The sequence below is a fragment of the Salmo trutta genome, unplaced genomic scaffold (genome assembly GCF_901001165.1).
Source record: "Salmo trutta unplaced genomic scaffold, fSalTru1.1, whole genome shotgun sequence".
NCBI classification, from domain to species: domain Eukaryota; kingdom Metazoa; phylum Chordata; class Actinopteri; order Salmoniformes; family Salmonidae; genus Salmo; species Salmo trutta.
In genome coordinates, this window is record NW_021822685.1 from 348,027 (window position 1) to 360,419 (window position 12,393).

General features: G+C 50.8%; 1 protein-coding gene across 3 annotated transcripts in view; it reads left to right on the plus strand.

Annotated features, from left to right (window-relative positions):
* Positions 1–262: 262 nt before the first annotated feature.
* LOC115183303 (fumarate hydratase, mitochondrial) overlaps positions 263–12,393 on the plus strand; it is a 39,354-nt gene continuing 27,223 nt past the window's right edge. For 2 of the 3 annotated variants that reach the window (XM_029744632.1, XM_029744633.1), the window contains exons 1-4: positions 268–444; positions 7,083–7,211; positions 9,167–9,277; positions 10,500–10,676. In XM_029744632.1, the coding sequence (XP_029600492.1) occupies positions 325–444; positions 7,083–7,211; positions 9,167–9,277; positions 10,500–10,676 (537 nt within the window). In that variant the 5' untranslated portion in view covers positions 268–324. Of the gene's footprint in view, positions 445–7,082; positions 7,212–9,166; positions 9,278–10,499; positions 10,677–12,393 lie in introns of all 3 variants that reach the window. The other variant, XM_029744631.1, reaches the window with a different exon arrangement.

Here is a 12,393-nt window from a genome sequence, read left to right on the forward strand (position 1 = left end):
TATACAGGCTACATGATTGCTTTACACATTTGCATTTACACAACACTAGTTTGAACAAACCAAAATACCTAAAAATGTAATGACAAATACTATAATATCAAACTACGTCACTTGTTTCAACGGCACGAAGACAGTCAAATGTAGTATAACATTTTATACTGCTTTTTTAAAAATTCGGTGTGCTGCTTGAAATTATCCCCCACTCCCCCCCATGCACAAGAAATGTTGCAAATATATGTTTCCGTCCCAGTAACACAGGCTTGTGGTTAGCTCATTTTGGTTCCGCTCTGCTCCCTGGTCTGAAGTGACAGCTGATCAGACGCAATGTTTCGCTGTTTGAGAAACGTCCAGCGATTTAACTGTAACCTCCAGGCGTTACAGAGGAACATAGACAACACAAAGCACAGTCCTGTAGCAGGAGGCATCTTCATATCTTCCAGAATGGTACGTGTTTTTGTCTTTTCGGAGATTAGAGTCAGTGGTTAGGGCCATCGCAGGCCCGCAAAAATGACCTTATTAGTTAGCCAAGCTAACTGGCTATAGCTAACTGGCAAGCTAACTGGCAAGCTAACTGGCAAGCTAACTGGCAAGCTAACTGGCAAGCTAACTGGCAAGCTAGCTGGCAAGCTAGCTGGCAAGCTAAAGGTATTAGCTCATAATGAATGAATAGTTAGCCACTTTGCTATCTAGCTTTACACGAATGTAGTAATTGTGATTTTAGGACAATCGTAGTCTTTCAAACAAGAAACAACAAGTATCCACATAAATATTCTGGTAGCAAGCAGTAAGCTAGCTTGTCATTTGGCTAATGTTATCTTGTCAAGCTAGCAGAAGGTCAAAGTCTGTTTACAACTATCTGTTAGCTAGCGTGCTAATGGGCTAACTCACTACATAACTTAATTACCAAGTACAACACGGAGTTCAAATCAAAGTTTATTTATCCCAACAATTATATTTATTTATTTATCCCAACAATACAGAGAGCAAACGCAAGAAAAATGTCCTAAATTAAAAAATAAATAAAAAACCAAATAGTTAACGTTCCTCAATAAAATATCAATAACGAGGCTATACAAGGAGTCAGTGTGCAGAGGGGTACGAGGTAACGGCAGGGGTAACAGTAGCCCCTAGGAACCAGAGAGTGGAAGACTCCTCTCTCTCCTCTCTAACATCTAGGCTCCCTTTCTGTGAACAGTCTCATCACAAGTCACACTGTTGAATTTCAACATACAAGGAGGCAGCCGCTACTCTTCCTGTGGTCCAGCAAAAATGAAGGCAGTAATATACATTATAAATCCTTTTTTAAATATTGAAATACATTTTATAACAGATTTCACAATACATTGTGTGCCCTCCGGCCACTACTCTACTACAACACTTCTACTGCAGTAGTATTTTACTGGGTGACTTCTACTGCAGTAGTATTTTACTGGGTGACTTCCACTTCTACTGCAGTAGTATTTTACTGGGTGACTTCCACTTCTACTGCAGTAGTATTTTACTGGGTGACTTCTACTGCAGTAGTATTTAACTGGGTGACTTCCACTTCTACTGCAATAGTATTTTACTGGGTGACTTCTACTGCAGTAGTATTTTACTGGGTGACTTCCACTTCTACTGCAATAGTATTTTACTGGGTGACTTCTACTGCAGTAGTATTTTACTGGGTGACTTCCACTTCTACTGCAGTAGTATTTTACTGGGTGACTTCTACTGCAGTAGTATTTTACTGGGTGACTTCTACTTCTACTGCAGTAGTATTTTACTGGGTGACTTCCACTTCTACTGCAGTAGTATTTATCTGGGTGACTTCCACTTTTACTTGAGTCATTTTCTATTAAGGAATCTTTACTTTGACTCAAGAATGATTAACATTTTACTCGAGCGGGCAGACTGGCTGTCAACAGTTTAGTGAAATATGTTTTGTTGCAAAAACATCTTACTATCGATTGTTACCGTACAGATTTCACTTGATTATCCAAATTACGCACTGGGTAGCTGAAGGAAGGTCTGAGAGGCCATGGCATACAGAGTACTGGGTAGCTGAAGGAAGGAAGGTCTGAGAGGCCATGGCATACAGAGTACTGGGTAGCTGAAGGAAGGTCTGAGAGGCCATGGCATACAGAGTACTGGGTGGAATATCTCCTGTCGGGCAGCGAGAGCTCCTCAAACAGTGGTTGATGCATGGAGGGAAATGTTCTGTTATAAAACCAAAGTAACCTAGGAAACGGACGGGGAGGGAATGTGCTCAGTCTCCGTTCTCTATTCCAGTGTATACAGATTCCACATCTTTCCCCCTGCACCTGTTCCTGCACGTTACACAGTGGGCCTTTCTAAATCTACTCCATGTGTAACTCTGTGTTGTTGTATGTTGTCGAACTGCGTTGCTTTATCTTGGCCAGGTCGCAGTTGTAAATGAGAACTTGTTCTCAACTTGCCTACCTGGTTAAATAAAGGTGAAAAAAAAAAATAATCTCAACTCATTTTATATATTAGTAAAGACCAGATTAAATTGACAGTAGTCTGATGGGTGAAGATATCATCACTTGATGAGAAAACAGCTGTTCAGCCTGAAGCAAAGAACACAGCAAGAGCTTTTTTCTGCTACTTTCTCAAATCATCATAAACACCTATAGTCGCACCATGCAGCTCATATATGTTGTGATTTCTAACGTTTGTATCATTCACAACTAAAGTTGCCAAATAACTCTAACTTTTATGCTCAACATAGCCACTTCATATGCGCACTCGCTCCATAATGGGAAAAATATAATTTATATTTTATTCAATTAAATTCTTCTTACTATAAAAAAATCATATAAAATAATGTCACAGGACTTTTTAAGCAAAAGAACAAGTCTACAGTCTATATCATAGCCAGATAACATACAGTATCTAGTCTGATAAATGAACAAGTCTACAGTCTGTATCATGGAGAATAGCCAGATAACATACAGTATCTAGTCTGATAAATGAACAAGTCTACAGTCTATATCATAGCCAGATAACATACAGTATCTAGTCTGATAAATGAACAAGTCTACAGTCTATATCATAGCCAGATAACATACAGTATCTAGTCTGATAAATGAACAAGTCTACAGTCTATATCATAGCCAGATAACATACAGTATCTAGTCTGATAAATGAACAAGTCTACAGTCTATATCATAGCCAGATAACATACAGTATCTAGTCTGATAAATGAACAAGTCTACAGTCTATATCATAGCCAGATAACATACAGTATCTAGTCTGATAAATGAACAAGTCTACAGTCTGTATCATGGAGAATAGCCAGATAACATGCAGTAGACCAACACATATATTCTGTTCTTCTGAAATACATTTTCTCCATATCGTAATGTTTCTGATTAAAATATATAATGGCTGTGTTGTGATGGTGTATATTTGAAATTAATTTATTAATACTATTTTAAATGTAGATGTTCCAACGGCGCTCATCAGCGGCTTGGAGATGCTAAACGTTTTAATTAACGATAAATTACTGTTAGACCGGCGTACTTTTTGCATGACAATAACCTGCTGCCAAAAATGTTATTACCTCCACAGCCCTAGAGGTTCATTTAAAAAAAAAAACCAGTTTACTCTCAACTCCGCGGAGGAGTCAAGGTACTTGGCAAACTGCACACCAACACGACCGCTGGCACAGAGCACTGTTCTGTATCTAAACCCCTGATAGGTCAGCCTGAGAAACAACCGTTTACTCTCAACTCCGCGGAGGAGTCGAGGTACTTGGCAAACTGCACACCAACACGACCGCTGGCACAGAGCACTGTTCTGTATCTAAACCCCTGATAGGTCAGCCTGAGAAACAACCGTTTACTCTCAACTCCGCGGAGGAGTCGAGGTACTTGGCAAACTGCACACCAACACGACCGCTGGCACAGAGCACTGTTCTGTATCTAAACCCCTGATAGGTCAGCCTGAGAAACAACCGTTTACTCTCAACTCCGCGGAGGAGTCGAGGTACTTGGCAAACTGCACACCAACACGACCGCTGGCACAGAGCACTGTTCTGTATCTAAACCCCTGATAGGTCAGCCTGAGAAACAACCGTTTACTCTCAACTCCGCGGAGGAGTCGAGGTACTTGGCAAACTGCACACCAACACGACCGCTGGCACAGAGCACTGTTCTGTATCTAAACCCCTGATAGGTCAGCCTGAGAAACAACCGTTTACTCTCAACTCCGCGGAGGAGTCGAGGTACTTGGCAAACTGCACACCAACACGACCGCTGGCACAGAGCACTGTTCTGTATCTAAACCCCTGATAGGTCAGCCTGAGAAACAACCGTTTACTCTCAACTCCGCGGAGGAGTCGAGGTACTTGGCAAACTGCACACCAACACGACCGCTGGCACAGAGCACTGTTCTGTATCTAAACCCCTGATAGGTCAGCCTGAGAAACAACCGTTTTCTCTCAACTCCGCGGAGGAGTCGAGGTACTTGGCAAACTGCACACCAACACGACCGCTGGCACAGAGCACTGTTCTGTATCTAAACCCCTGATAGGTCAGCCTGAGAAACAACCGTTTACTCTCAACTCCGCGGAGGAGTCGAGGTACTTGGCAAACTGCACACCAACACGACCGCTGGCACAGAGCACTGTTCTGTATCTAAACCCCTGATAGGTCAGCCTGAGAAACAACCGTTTTCTCTCAACTCCGCGGAGGAGTCGAGGTACTTGGCAAACTGCACACCAACACGACCGCTGGCACAGAGCACTGTTCTGTATCTAAACCCCTGATAGGTCAGCCTGAGAAACAACCGTTTACTCTCAACTCCGCGGAGGAGTCGAGGTACTTGGCAAACTGCACACCAACACGACCGCTGGCACAGAGCACTGTTCTGTATCTAAACCCCTGATAGGTCAGCCTGAGAAACAACCGTTTACTCTCAACTCCGCGGAGGAGTCGAGGTACTTGGCAAACTGCACACCAACACGACCGCTGGCACAGAGCACTGTTCTGTATCTAAACCCCTGATAGGTCAGCCTGAGAAACAACCGTTTACTCTCAACTCCGCGGAGGAGTCGAGGTACTTGGCAAACTGCACACCAACACGACCGCTGGCACAGAGCACTGTTCTGTATCTAAACCCCTGATAGGTCAGCCTGAGAAACAACCGTTTTCTCTCAACTCCGCGGAGGAGTCGAGGTACTTGGCAAACTGCACACCAACACGACCGCTGGCACAGAGCACTGTTCTGTATCTAAACCCCTGATAGGTCAGCCTGAGAAACAACCGTTTACTCTCAACTCCGCGGAGGAGTCGAGGTACTTGGCAAACTGCACACCAACACGACCGCTGGCACAGAGCACTGTTCTGTATCTAAACCCCTGATAGGTCAGCCTGAGAAACAACCGTTTACTCTCAACTCCGCGGAGGAGTCGAGGTACTTGGCAAACTGCACACCAACACGACCGCTGGCACAGAGCACTGTTCTGTATCTAAACCCCTGATAGGTCAGCCTGAGAAACAACCGTTTTCTCTCAACTCCGCGGAGGAGTCGAGGTACTTGGCAAACTGCACACCAACACGACCGCTGGCACAGAGCACTGTTCTGTATCTAAACCCCTGATAGGTCAGCCTGAGAAACAACCGTTTACTCTCAACTCCGCGGAGGAGTCGAGGTACTTGGCAAACTGCACACCAACACGACCGCTGGCACAGAGCACTGTTCTGTATCTAAACCCCTGATAGGTCAGCCTGAGAAACAACCGTTTACTCTCAACTCCGCGGAGGAGTCGAGGTACTTGGCAAACTGCACACCAACACGACCGCTGGCACAGAGCACTGTTCTGTATCTAAACCCCTGATAGGTCAGCCTGAGAAACAACCGTTTACTCTCAACTCCGCGGAGGAGTCGAGGTACTTGGCAAACTGCACACCAACACGACCGCTGGCACAGAGCACTGTTCTGTATCTAAACCCCTGATAGGTCAGCCTGAGAAACAACCGTTTACTCTCAACTCCGCGGAGGAGTCGAGGTACTTGGCAAACTGCACACCAACACGACCGCTGGCACAGAGCACTGTTCTGTATCTAAACCCCTGATAGGTCAGCCTGAGAAACAACCGTTTACTCTCAACTCCGCGGAGGAGTCGAGGTACTTGGCAAACTGCACACCAACACGACCGCTGGCACAGAGCACTGTTCTGTATCTAAACCCCTGATAGGTCAGCCTGAGAAACAACCGTTTTGTTTGTTTAGTCTTGAGAGAGGTTAGCTTTTTTGTTGTTGAGATTATGTCTCTAACCAAGTAACCCCGTAGCTAGCCGCCGTTAAGTAACCCACGTAGCTAGCCGCCGTCAAGTAACCCCGTAGCTAGCCGCCGTCAAGTAACCCCGTAGCTAGCCGCCGTTAAGTAACCCACGTAGCTAGCCGCCGTTAAGTAACCCCGTAGCTAGCCGCCGTCAAGTAACCCCCGTAGCTAGCCGCCGTCAAGTAACCCCGTAGCTAGCCGCCGTTAAGTAACCCCGTAGCTAGCCGCCGTCAAGTAACCCACGTAGCTAGCCGCCGTCAAGTAACCCACGTAGCTAGCCGCCGTCAAGTAACCCACGTAGCTAGCCGCCGCCAAGTAACCCACGTAGCTAGCCGCCGCCAAGTAACCCACGTAGCTAGCCGCCGCCAAGTAACCCACGTAGCTATCCGCCGTCAAGTAACCCACGTAGCTAGCCGCCGCCAAGTAACCCACGTAGCTAGCCGCCGCCAAGTAACCCACGTAGCTATCCGCCGTCAAGTGACCGCGTAGCTATCCTCCGTCAAGTGACCGCGTAGCTATCCGCCGTCAAGTGACCGCGTAGCTATCCGCCGTCAAGTGACCGCGTAGCTATCCGCCGCCAAGTGACCCCGTAGCTATCCACCGCCAAGTGACCCCGTAGCTATCCGCCGTCAAGTGACCACGTAGCTATCCGCCGTCAAGTGACCACGTAGCTATCCGCCGTCAAGGGACCACGTAGCTAGCCGCCGTCAAGTGACCACGTAGCTATCCGCCGTCAAGTGACCCCGACTAACTTTTCATCTTTGCTATTTGACTGTCTCGATGTTGTTTTTCAGTCTTCAGAGTACAGAATTGAAGCAGACACCTTTGGAGAGCTGAAGGTGCCAGTTGACAAGTATTATGGGGCTCAGACAGTCCGGTCCACCATGAACTTCAAGATCGGAGGACCGTCAGAGAGAATGCCAGTAAGTTCAGACTAAATGTTACTTCATCTATCAAGTTGTAGCTTGAGACATGGCTGTAGGTCACCAGTCCCGCTGGCTGTGGGTTCCCAGAGCCGCTGGCTGTGGGTTCCTGTGGCTGCGGGTCCCCAGAGCCGCTGGCTGTGGCTGCGGGTCCCCAGCCCTGCTGGCTGTGGGTCACCAGTCCCGCTGGCTGTGGGTCACCAGTCCCCGCTGGCTGTGGGTCACCAGTCCCCGCTGGCTGTGGGTCACCAGTCCCCGCTGGCTGTGGGTCACCAGTCCCCGCTGGCTGTGGGTCACCAGTCCCCGCTGGCTGTGGGTCACCAGTCCCGCTGGCTGTGGGTCACCAGTCCCCGCTGGCTGTGGGTCACCAGTCCCCGCTGGCTGTGGGTCACCAGTCCCCGCTGGCTGTGGGTCACCAGTCCCCGCTGGCTGTGGGTCACCAGTCCCCGCTGGCTGTGGGTCACCAGTCCCCGCTGGCTGTGGGTCACCAGTCCCCGCTGGCTGTGGGTCACCAGTCCCCGCTGGCTGTGGGTTCCTGTGGCTGCGGGTCACCAGTCCCCGCTGGCTGTGGGTCACAAGTCCCCGCTGGCTGTGGGTCACCAGTCCCCGCTGGCTGTGGGTCACCAGTCCCGCTGGCTGTGGGTCACCAGTCCCCGCTGGCTGTGGGTCACCAGTCCCGCTGGCTGTGGGTCACCAGTCCCCGCTGGCTGTGGGTCACCAGTCCCCGCTGGCTGTGGGTCACCAGTCCCCGCTGGCTGTGGGTCACCAGTCCCCGCTGGCTGTGGGTCACCAGTCCCCGCTGGCTGTGGGTCACCAGTCCCCGCTGGCTGTGGGTCACCAGTCCCCGCTGGCTGCGGGTCACCAGTCCCCGCTGGCTGTGGGTTCCTGTGGCTGCGGGTCACCAGTCCCTGCTGGCTGTGGGTTCCTGTGGCTGCGGGTCACCAGTCCCCGCTGGCTGTGGGCTGGCTGTGGGTTCCTGTGGCTGCGGGTCACCAGTCCCCGCTGGCTGTGGGTCACCAGTCCCCGCTGGCTGTGGGTCCCCAGTCCCCGTTGGCTGCGGGTCACCAGTCCCCGCTGGCTGTGGGTCACCAGTCCCCGCTGGCTGTGGGCTGGCTGTGGGTCACCAGTCCCGCTGGCTGTGGGTCCCCAGTCCCCGCTGGCTGCGGGTCACCAGTCCCCGCTGGCTGTGGGCTGGCTGTGGGTCACCAGTCCCGCTGGCTGTGGGTCACCAGTCCCCGCTGGCTGCGGGTCACCAGTCCCCGCTGGCTGTGGGTCACCAGTCCCCGCTGGCTGAGGGTCACCAGTCCCCGCTGGCTGCGGGTCACCAGTCCCCGCTGGCTGCGGGTCACCAGTCCCCGCTGGCTGCGGGTCACCAGTCCCCGCTGGCTGCGGGTCACCAGTCCCCGCTGGCTGCGGGTCACCAGTCCCCGCTGGCTGCGGGTTCCTGTGGCTGCGGGTCACCAGTCCCCGCTGGCTGCGGGTTCCTGTGGCTGCGGGTCACCAGTCCCCGCTGGCTGTGGGTCCCCAGTCCCCGCTGGCTGCGGGTCACCAGTCCCCGCTGGCTGCGGATCACCAGTCCCCGCTGGCTGCGGGTCACCAGTCCCCGCTGGCTGCGGGTTCCTGTGGCTGCGGGTCACCAGTCCCCGCTGGCTGTGGGTTCCTGTGGCTGCGGGTCACCAGTCCCCGCTGGCTGCGGGTCCCCAGTCCCCGCTGGCTGCGGGTCACCAGTCCCCGCTGGCTGCGGGTCACCAGTCCCGCCATGTCTCAGGGAATCATTGTAGCTAGCTCTCACTACAAATTGGACACACATCCTTGCAACGTTTCCTGTCCTGTTATCCCAGATTCAGATCAGACTAAAGGTTACTTCATGTATTCCTTGTGTATCCTTGTGTAACAGTAAAATTCATCTTCGCTCCACACGTCCTCACTACCGTTTCCTTTCCTCGTCCCAACAGATCCAGGTGATCAAAGCCTTCGGGATTCTGAAGAGTGCTGCTGCAGAGGTTAACAAGGACTATGGGCTGGACCCGAGGCTGGCTGATGCCATCGTGCTGGCTGCTGACGAGGTGCCTAATACAGGGTGAACAGAGACACTAACAACAACACCACAGGGGAGGGAGAGAGGGAGGGAGAGGGAGGAGAGAGAGAGAGAGAGAGAGAGAGAGAGGGAGAGAGGAGAGGGGGAGGAGGGGGAGAGGGAGAGAGGAGGGAGAGAGGAGGGAGGGAGGGAGAGAGGGGGTGAGAGAGGGAGGGAGGGGGAGAGGGAGAGAGAGAGAGGAGGGAGGGAGGGAGAGAGGGGGTGAGAGAGAGAGGGGAGGGAGGGGGGAGAGAGGGAGAGAGAGGGAAGGAGAGGGAGGGAGGGAGAGAGGGAGAAAGTCAACGAACATTGTGAGTTCACAGATCAGCCTGGGTACCTGTCTCGTTCTAAACATTAGGCTACACTGCTGTAGAGAATAGCTATAGCGTTTGATACAGTACTGAGCAAAAAGCAGAGCACTTAGACCTTTCTACCTAGCCTGGTCCCAGACCTGTTTGTGTTGTTGGCAAGACGGCACAAACAGATCTGGGATCAAGCTATTCGCTAGCTACATTAGACCTACTAGTTACATTTAGACATGGTGCCCTCATTCTACTGATGAATGCCTTGGTACTGGTCTCGGACTAAGACATGTTGACCTCTCTGTACTAACTGATGTCCATGTTCCTTGGACCAGACTAAAGCATGTTGTCCTCTCTGTACTAACTGATGTCCATGTTCCTTGGACCAGACTAAAGCATGTTGTCCTCTCTGTACTAACTGATGTCCATGTTCCTTGGACCAGACTAAGACATGTTGTCCTCTCTGGTCTGATGTCCATGTTCCTTGGACCAGACTAAAGCATGTTGTCCTCTCTGTACTAACTGATGTCCATGTTCCTTGGACCAGACTAAAGCATGTTGTCCTCTCTGTACTAACTGATGTCCATGTTCCTTGGACCAGACTAAAGCATGTTGTCCTCTCTGTACTAACTGATGTCCATGTTCCTTGGACCAGACTAAGACATGTTGTCCTCTCTGGTCTGATGTCCATGTTCCTTGGACCAGACTAAGGCATGTTGTCCTCTCTGTACTAACTGATGTCCATGTTCCTTGGACCAGACTAAGACATGTTGTCCTCTCTGGTCTGATGTCCATGTTCCTTGGACCAGACTAAGGCATGTTGTCCTCTCTGGTCTGATGTCCATGTTCCTTGGACCAGACTAAGGCATGTTGTCCTCTCTGGTCTGATGTCCATGTCCCTTGGACCAGGTGGCAGCTGGTAAGCTGGATGACCACTTCCCTCTGGTGGTGTGGCAGACCGGTTCAGGAACTCAGTCCAACATGAACGTCAACGAGGTGATCAGCAACAGGGCCATCGAGATCCTCGGAGGGAAGCTGGGCAGCAAGGACCCTGTTCATCCCAACGACCACGTCAACAAAAGCCAGGTAGGCTGACCATTCAGAACCGCTTCCTCATTTCATACAAAATGTTGAAGAAGGAAATAAACTGTTTTTCACCCAGATATAGAAGTAGCTAGTGACCGTGTTTTATTTGGAGCCTCGGAAGGGTAACAGAAGGGTAACGGGCGGCAGCGTTTGCCCTCAGAAGGGTAACAGAAGGGTAACGAGCGGCAGCGTTTGCCCTCAGAAGGGTAACGGGCGGCAGCGTTTGCCCTCAGAAGGGTAACGGGCGGCAGCGTTTGCCCTCAGAAGGGTAACGGGCGGCAGCGTTTGCCCTCAGAAGGGTAACGGGCGGCAGCGTTTGCCCTCAGAAGGGTAACGGGCGGCAGCGTTTGCCCTCGGAAGGGTAACAGAAGGTTAACGGGCGGCAGCGTTTGCCCTCAGAAGGGTAACGGGCGGCAGCGTTTGCCCTCAGAAGGGTAACAGAAGGGTAACGGGCGGCAGCGTTTGCCCTCAGAAGGGTAACAGAAGGGTAACGGGCGCCAGCGTTTGCCCTCAGAAGGGTAACGGGCGCCAGCGTTTGCCCTCAGAAGGGTAACGGGCGGCAGCGTTTGCCCTCAGAAGGGTAACAGAAGGGTAACGGGCGGCAGCGTTTGCCCTCAGAAGGGTAACGGGCGGCAGCGTTTGCCCTCAGAAGGGTAACGGGCGGCAGCGTTTGCCCTCAGAAGGGTAACAGAAGGGTAACGGGCGGCAGCGTTTGCCCTCAGAAGGGTAACAGAAGGGTAACGGGCGGCAGCATTTAGTTAAATGTTTGTATTTATGGGTATCTGAAAAGCTCAGGTAAAGAGTTCAAAAAAAAAAAAAATCAATCTCTCTGTAATTAATGTAAATAGTTGGGTCTTGCAGAGCGTTTGAATGGACCTGTAGTTGTCTACTCTTGCAGAGCGTTTGAATGGACCTGTAGTTGTCTACTCTTGCAGAGCGTTTGAATGGACCTGTAGTTGTCTACTCTTGCAGAGCGTTTGAATGGACCTGTAGTTGTCTACTCTTGCAGAGCGTTTTGAATGGACCTGTAGTTGTCTACTCTTGCAGAGCGTTTTGAATGGACCTGTAGTTGTCTACTCTTGCAGAGCGTTTTGAATGGACCTGTAGTTGTCTACTCTTGCAGAGCGTTTGAATGGACCTGTAGTTGTCTACTCTTGCAGAGCGTTTTGAATGGACCTGTAGTTGTCTACTCTTGCAGAGCGTTTTGAATGGACCTGTAGTTGTCTACTCTTGCAGAGCGTTTTGAATGGACCTGTAGTTGTCTACTCTTGCAGAGCGTTTGAATGGACCTGTAGTTGTCTACTCTTGCAGAGCGTTTTGAATGGACCTGTAGTTGTCTACTCTTGCAGAGCGTTTGAATGGACCTGTAGTTGTCTACTCTTGCAGAGCGTTTTGAATGGACCTGTAGTTGTCTACTCTTGCAGAGCGTTTGAATGGACCTGTAGTTGTCTACTCTTGCAGAGCGTTTGAATGGACCTGTAGTTGTCTACTCTTGCAGAGCGTTTGAATGGACCTGTAGTTGTCTACTCTTGCAGAGCGTTTGAATGGACCCGTAGTTGTCTACTCTTGCAGAGCGTTTGAATGGACCCGTAGTTGTCTACTCTTGCAGAGCGTTTGAATGGACCCGTAGTTGTCTACTCTTGCAGAGCGTTTGAATGGACCCGTAGTTGTCTACTCTTGCAGAGCGTTTGAATGGACCCGTAGTTGTCTACTCTTG